The sequence below is a fragment of the Anabrus simplex genome, chromosome 2 (genome assembly GCF_040414725.1).
Source record: "Anabrus simplex isolate iqAnaSimp1 chromosome 2, ASM4041472v1, whole genome shotgun sequence".
Taxonomy (NCBI): domain Eukaryota; kingdom Metazoa; phylum Arthropoda; class Insecta; order Orthoptera; family Tettigoniidae; genus Anabrus; species Anabrus simplex.
The window spans coordinates 1114957178-1114965646 of NC_090266.1; the positions used below are offsets into that span (position 1 = coordinate 1114957178).

Below are 8469 nucleotides of genomic sequence, written 5' to 3' on the forward strand. Positions count from 1 at the left end.
TTCCTGATACCAACCTCAGTTGAGGAGCTGATGGAGATGAAGTGAATGATGGTGAGGAGGTGGAAGGAATGGGCTCTGTCCTACAAATAGGAACTGTTCTAGCATTTGCCTTGAAATGAAAATAGGACACAATATTTCGTGTGGCTATTTCTAGCCGAGTGCAGCCGTTTTAAGGCAGACCATCCGATAAGGGTGGGTGGCATCTGCATGTTATTGTGGTGGAACATAGTGTTATGTGTGAAGTGTGAGTTGCAGGGATGTTGGGAAGAGCACTAACACCCAGCCTCCGGGCCATTGGAATTTGTTAAAATCCCCGACCCGGCTGGGAATCGAACCCGGGACCCTCTGAACCGAAGGTCAGTACGCTGACCATTCAGCCACCGAGTCGGACACACAATACATAATAATAATAATAATAATAATAATAATAATAATAATAATAATAATAATAATAATAATAATAATAATAATAATAATGTTATTACCTTTACGTCCCATTAACTACTTTTTCAGTTTTCTAAAACGCCAGGGTGTCGGAATTTCGTCCCCCAGCAGTTCCTTTACGTGCCAGTAAATCTATCAACACGAGGCTGACGTATTTGAGCACCTGCCATGTTGGGGTCAGAAGGCCAGCGCCTCAACCGTCTGAGCCACCCACAACAGAACAGCCGGCGGTCGACAGCGGCCACTCTGCCCCGGTGTTAACCACACGACACTGGAGAATCACGACTGGCGCTCAACACTGGTTTACATCGGCGACTCAAAAACTGAACGGACATTAACTTGTCGTAGATATATCATGTACAAAACGCGCATGCAGCTAATGTTATCACTAGTGTCGGAAGTTTATCACCTAAACACGTACAAAAACATGCAAGCAAATATGCCATTAAAACTAGCTAAATATTACCTTTAAAAATAAGGTAAAATATAACTTAACCCCGTCAGCGGCGGATTCTCACATCTCGTGCCAGAAAGATGGCAACTGTCAAGTGGAAATGATGCTAACACAGTGGTATAATCTTCTTTCTTCCTTTCTTAATCTGCTTGGTTTTTCCCTCGGACCGTGTGGTAAGATACACAACCTGAATCTTAACCTTTGCGTCCAGGTTAAATTTTCAGTCTTTTTATTTTCTAAAACAATTTCTGAGTTTGGTTACATAATTAATTTTAACACTTCTTCATATGTGTAGATTTCAGTCCTAAACCTGTTCTTGACCTGAACTTCCACATTATAGCTTATGGACTCTAGTAATACAATTACCGGGCGAGTTGGCCGTACGCGTAGAGGCGCGCGGCTGTGAGCTTGCATCCGGGAGATAGTAGGTTCGAATCCTACTATTGGCAGCCCTGAAGATGGTTTTCCGTGGTTTCCCATTTTCACACCAGGCAAATGCTGGGGCTGTACCTTAATTAAGGCCACGGCCGCTTCCTTCCAACTCCTAGGCCTTTCCTATCCCATCGTCGCCATAAGACCTATCTGTGTCGGTGCGACGTAAAGCCCCTAGCAAAAAAAGTAATACAATTTCAAAAGGAATAGCACTAAACAAACGAAAACACCAGGGAACACGTATGCCCTATATACCAACGCGCTAAATTTCACTATATTTTTCAATAACCTTGTTACCAACGCAATGAAAATTTTACTTCATCTTCCGCATAACAATACCGTCGTTAAAATCCTTTGGTAGTACGCAAGAAAATAATTTAACTTCTAGTTTGCAAAACTGCAGCCTACCTATCCGGCTGTTTATCTGACAGTCGTATTAGAGGCCATGAGTGGACCTCGAAGCAGCCCTCAGATCCAGGCAAAAATTCATGACCTGGCTCGGAATCGAACCCGGTGCCTCCGGGTCCGGTTCGATTCCCTGCGGGGTCGGGGATTTTAATCGCGTCTCATTAATTTTTCCGGTTCGGGGACTGAGTGTTCGTGTTTGTCCCAACATTCTCCTCTTCATATTAAGACAAAACAGTACACTGCATACCACCACAGAAACACCCAGGAGTTATCACATCCCTCCGTATAGGGTTGGCGTCAGGAAGGCCATCCGGCCGTAAAACAGGGCAAAATCCTCATGTGCGACACAGTTCGCACCCGCGATCCCGCAGATTTGGGAAAAGCGGTAGAAGAAGAGGGTATAGAAATATTTTCATGTTACAGAGCCACTGTATATTTTTTTAAATGTATCAAAACTGTAGAAGTCTTCTATAATGATTTTAGAGTAAAAATAGTTTTCTCCATTTTTGAACAAGTGGCTGATCACTTTGTCTACACCGCTGTGACTTTACCTTTACACTGAACCCGTTGGAGTGGTAAATGCTGCTACTCTAAAAGTGTTTGAATTTTCAAAAATTCGATGAAATCTATTTCTTCTTCTTCTTCTTCTCCTTCTTCTTAATCTGTTTACCCTCCAGGGTTGGTTTTTCCTTCGGACTCAACGAGGGACCCCACCTATACCGCCTCAAGGACAGTGCTCTGGAGCGTGAGACATTGGGCCGGGGATACAAGTGGGGAGGATGACCAGTACCTCGCCCAGGCGGCCTCACCTGCTATGCTGAACAGGAGCCTTGGTGGGGTATGGGAAGATTGGAAGGGATAGACAAGGAAGAGGGAAGGAAGCGGCCGTGGCCTTAAGTTAGGTACCATCCCGGCATTTGCCTGGAGGAAAAGTGGGAAACCACGGAAAACTACTTTCAGGATGGCTGAGGTGGGAATCGAATCCACCTCTACTCAGTTGACCTCCCGAGGCTGAGTGGACCCCGTTCCAGCCCTCGTACCACTTTTCAAATTTCGTGGCAGAGCCGGGAATCGAACCCGGGCCTCCGGCGGTGGCAGCTAATCACACTAACCACTACGCCACAGAGGCGGACATTTTGTTTTGCTTCGTGGCTAAATGCTGGCCTTGGATCCAAGGAATCCCGGTTCGATTTCCCTCCGGGTCGGAAATTTTAACCTTCATTGGTTAATTCTTCTGGTTCGGAGGTTGGGTGTTTTAGCCGTCTTCAGCATAAGAATTCATCTTAGGCTGGCACCCATCCTCACAGATACGCAGGCCGCCTGTAGGGCGTCATGTCGAAAGACCTGCACCTCGCCTCTCCGGAGGCAACCAGCCTCTGTTAACACTAATCAGAAGGAAGGTAGAAGATGCCCGACATTCGAAGAATGAAGACATCGCCATAAGATGAGTGGCTCAGACGGTTGAAGCGCTAGCCTTCTGTCGCCAACTTGGCAGGTTCGATCCCGGCTCAGTTCGGTGGTATTTGGAGGTGCTCAAATACGTCAGCCTCGTGTCGGTAGATATACTGGCACGTAAAAGAACTCCTGCCGGACTAAATTCCGGTACCTCGGCGTCTCCGAAAAAAACAATAAAGTAGTTAGTGGGACGTAAAGCAAATAACATTATTATTATTATTATTATTATTATTATTATTATTATTATTATTATTATTATTATTATTATTATTATTATTGAAGGTCGATGAAAGGGGTGGACATGAAAGACTTCCCAGGCCTTGCCAAACTAATAACTTCGGTGATCAGAAGATAACAAGTGTTGGCCAAGGGAGGTCGGATAGGAAACATGCAATGCCAGACTCAGCTACAAGAACCGTGGTTCCCAACCCACGATCCCAAATTGAGCCCTCCCTAGGCCCCCCTTTTAGTCACCTCTTATGACTAAGTTATTTTATTTTTTTGCTATTTGCTTTACGTCGCATCGACGCAGATATGTCTTACGGCGACGATGGGATAGAAAAGGCCTAGGAATTAGAAGGAAGCGGTCGTGGCCTTAATTAAGGTACAGCCCCGGCATTTGCCTGGTGTGAAAATGGGAAACCACGGAAAACAATCTTCAGGGCTGCCGACAGTGGGGCTTGAACCCACTATCTCCCGATTACTGGATACTGGCCGCACTTAAGCGACTGGAGCTATCGAGCTCGGTAGGTATTTTATTGCTACAAAGCTTTTGTTTCTGGAGCACCCTACCCTCTGCGAAAAGTCATATATATATATAGAGTTCGAACCCGCTATCTCCCGGATGCAAGCTCACAGCTGCGCGCCCCTAACCACACGGCCAACTCGCCCGGTTAAGGCCAATAATAACGGCCGAATGTGTTCGTCGCACTGGCCACGCGTCACCTCGTAATCTGCAGGTCGTGGTAGCGCCGTGGGATTTGTTTTGTGGTTAAATGAAACGCTGTGTTGCCTCTGGAGAGGTCTGGCGCAGGTCGACGTGCGCGTCGTCATGAGAAGACGGATCATACACCCAGTCCCTGTGCCAGGGGAATTAACCAATTATGGTTAAAATTCCCGACCCTGCCGGGAATCGAACTCGGGACCCCTTTGACCAAAGCCAGTACGCAAACTACTTAGCCATGGAGCCGGACTGTTTTATGGGTGAATACAAGAGTTCTCCGATTTGATGTGAAATACAAACTGCAGGGACAAGATAAAACGTTCCATATTACGGCATGGTTTGGGTCACGTAGCTGTCAGCTTGCATTCGGGAGATAGTGGAAAGCCCTGAAGATGGTTTTCCGTGGTTTTCCATTTTCACACCACGCAAATGCTCGGACTGTACCTTAATTAAGGACACGGCCGCTCCCTTCCCGTTGCTGGACCTTTGCTACTCTATCGTTGCCATAAGATTTCTCTGCTCGGTGCGACGTAAAAAAAAAGAAGTTCCATCTGCATTGACCGGGATTGGAACCGTGCCGCCACAGCGTCACTAACAGTAGTGTTATTGGTTTTACGTCCCTCTAACTATTTTGTTTTGCGAGACGCAGCAGTGAGGACGTACTTGAACATCTTCAAACACCATCGGACGGAGCCGGAATCGAACCCGTCAAACTTGGTGTCAGCCACTTCAGATTATCGTACACAAGTCTCGAGGATCTCTCACACATTATTGGAGCATGGGCAGACACGGAGGTTGAGTTACAGGATCACACCTGAGCGAAGAGAAAGCTGTCTGTCCACTTGTCAGACTTCCCACGATGGTTCCATCATGTTAACATTTCCTTAACCGATTTCTTCGAACTGAAAAAAAGGACCGCGGTGTAAACTGCTCTATTCGATCTTTGCTTGTAGAATTACGTGACAGTTGATACGTGATCATACCCAAGGGGCATTTATTTTTACGCGGAGTCTGGTCCAGACTTTCCATTTGAAAGATCTTAAATGCACTGGCCGGAACTCTGGCGACAAGACGTGCACATAATCTAGTGTCTGTTCTATTCATATGGTTATTAAGAAACTCTAGCGCCGAACTGAGTGGCTCAGACGGTTGAGGCACTGGCCTTCTCACCCCAACGCGGCAGGTTCGATCCTGGCTCAGTCCGGTGGTATTTGGAGGTGTTCAGATACGCCAGCCTCGTGTCAGTAGATTTACTGGAACGTAAAATAACTCCTGCGGGACTATATTCTGGCACCTCGGTGTCTCCGGAATCCGTAAAAGTAGTTAGTGGGACGTAAAGCAAATAACATTATTAGAAACGTTGGTTCTGGACCGACATGGGTCTCTTGCTTTTAAGCACCGGTTAATCACAATGGACTGCGCCAGAATTCCATCCCACGACCTTGCGCGTAGGGGGCGAGCATTACCGCCACTTGACAGCACGCTAGGCAGTCCATGGCAACATTGCTTCTGGAGCCTTGTACATGTGTAAATGAGTGTTGGAATAAAATGTTAATCCACGCTGCTACGGCGGAACACACCAGTGTCATAACAAAGTTCCCCATTTCATCACTTCACATTTTAAAATAGCACATTGTCAAAACTTTAGGCCTACCTCTTTTATGTTGAAGTCTTCCATCGCCGGTAACTTCGGGCATCTTCCAATGCCCAGATGTTGGCAACGAAACTCGTCAAAGCACAGAAAAACTAGCACTGCAATTGTTGCAACCTGAGCAGTTGTTACTTTCGGCATGGTTAGTTTGTGACTGGAGGCGCACTGCAGACGATGACAGCGCTCCACGGGGCGACTGACGCCACTGCTCACTGGAGAGAGCTTCCTACTTCATATTACGTAAAAGCTAACGCCCCTAATTGGAGAAATAAGGAAGTGTAGGTCGCCAGCTGACAGTGACGATGGGAGCAAGGCTACGGTTCGTATCCAGGCGAATGCACGTACGATTTTTCAAATGAAATGCCATGCCCCCTGTGGCTGTGTCAACAGTCAGGTTCGCTTGTTGTTTTTTCATCCTGACTCAGACAAATGACATGCTTATTCTTTTTTTAAAGACTTTATGTCACACCCACTGAGGTTTTACGGCGACCATGGAGCAGGGCAGGACTACGACGGGAAGGGAAACGACCGACGCCTTAATTAAGGTACAGCCTTATGTGAAAATGGGAAACCATGGAACACCACATTGAGGACAGTAGGGTTCGAACCAGCTATCGGTCGAACCACGTAGCCAACTCACTCTGGAGCAGCATTGCCAACCGTACGATCTGGATCGTACATGTACGATAATTCGATTCTCTGTGCTATCGTACGATCCAACCCACGGATCATACGCCTATTGTAAGATCCTAGGACGTATCATAAATTTTGTCTTGTTTTTTCTTTAAAATGCGTAGATTTTTGTTCCTTCTTTTATTAATGCTAGTTATAGATGACAAGTTGGAAATATTTTTTTTTTTTTTTTTTTTGCAAGTTGCTTTACGTCGCACCGACACAGATAGGTCTTACGGCGACGATGGACAGGAAAGGGCTAGGAGTTGGAAGGAAGCGGCCGTGGCCTTAATTAAGGTACAGCCCCAGCATTTGCCTGGTGTGAAAATGGAAAACCACGGAAAACCATCTTCAGGGCTGTCGACAGTGGGATTCGAACCTACTATCTCCCGAATACTGGATACTGGCCGCAATTAAGCGACTGCAGCTATCGAGCTCGGTAAGTTGGAAAGAAAGGAAGAGGCTTTTCGAATAACGAGATTCCCAAAGGGAATTTACTCCTTTCTGAGTTACTTCCAGAATATTGGCAATGACTAGAGGAAATTACCCTTTGTCAATATCAACGATGATATGCTCTGAAGTAAATGGATTTTGGGCGAATTTAAAGGAGGTGAAAAACACGGTTGGAGAATGTGATTTTCCGCACTTCACTCTCTGTTTTGTCAGTCACTCAATCGAATGCTGATTGTAAAAAAATATTAAGTAAAATTAATCTCAATGAAGCCAAAAACAGGAATGTGCTAATTACTTCTACGGTGAATAGATGCTTGCTGGCCAGTCAGTGTGTTCCAGTCAGTGATACGTGTAAAGATTTGAAACCGTCGGAAAACATGCTCAGAAGGATGATTGAAGCAGAGATGTATAATCAACCAGCAAGCTCAAGTACCGGTACTTCAGAACCTTCTGCTGTGAATATGCCTAGAGGTTGCTAGAGGTTGATGATGATGATGATGATGATGATGATATCCAGATATGAGGTAAGACACTTCGGTGATTTTATTTATATGTCATGATGACTACTTCTTCACTAATTATCCTATTCCCGAGTAATCAAAATGTATTTTCGCATGCTTTATATTGTGTAGGGGTAGCGTGCCTGCCTCTTACCCGGAGGCCCTGGGTTCAATTCCTGGCCAGGTTAGGGATTATTATCTGGATCTGAGAGCTCGTTCAACCTACGTGATTACAACTGAGGAGCTATCTGACGGTGAGATAGGATAGCGGTCCCGGTCTAGAAAACCAAGAATTACGGCCGAGAGGATTCGTCGTGCTGACCACACGACACCTGGTAATCTGCAGGCCTTCGGGCTGAGCAGCGGTCGCTTGGTAGGCCAAGGCCCTTCGGGGCGGTCGCGCCATGGGGTTTGGCTTGATACTGAATCTAACATATTAACACAATGACATATTTATTTTTCCATCCTAACCTTTTTCAATGTGAAGTTGCGGCAGTGGGACACCTAGCAGTCGGGCTATAGGTGGTCCGCGAAACGTGGAGCTTTAGTGCGGCCCGAATCGGAATACTCGACGTTTCGGAAATCTCTTATTATTAACCAAGAATCGAACCAGTTAGCTTCCTGAGAAGAAAGCTGCTGCGTAAGCGTAATTGCGTCTGTGAAGAGACTTATAGCGAATCTTTTAACGGTCATTTAAAGTTGTACGATCCTCTCTTAAAAAAATAAGATCTTTTTGGGATTATTGTACGACCCTGACCATCTCAGAGGTTGGCAACGCTGCCCTGAAGTCATGCTTATGTTATCCCATACAGAGGTTATAGTGAACTTCTTCGAAGTCCACATCCATTTCGGATGAGAAATAGCGTTTGCCCTGTCTCAGTCTTGCCCTTAAATTAAAACCAAACCCCATGGCGTGACAGTCCAGAAGGGCCATGGCCTTCCCAACGACCATTGCACAGCCCGAAGGGCTACAGATTACGAGGTGTCGTGTGGTCAACACGACGAAGCCTCTCGGCCGTTAGTCTTGGCTTTCTAGACCGGGCAGTCATCTCTTCGT

At 46.1% G+C, this 8469-nt stretch overlaps 1 protein-coding gene across 1 annotated transcript in view; it reads right to left on the reverse strand.

Annotated features, from left to right (window-relative positions):
* Window positions 1-5984, reverse strand: part of LOC136864729 (apolipoprotein D) — a 142564-nt gene extending 136580 nt beyond the window's left edge. The window contains exon 1 of the mRNA XM_067142073.2: window positions 5791-5984. Within this exon, the coding sequence (XP_066998174.2) occupies window positions 5791-5928 (138 nt within the window). The 5' untranslated portion in view covers window positions 5929-5984. The remainder of the gene's footprint in view (window positions 1-5790) is intronic.
* Between the last annotated feature and the right edge of the window lie 2485 nt (window positions 5985-8469).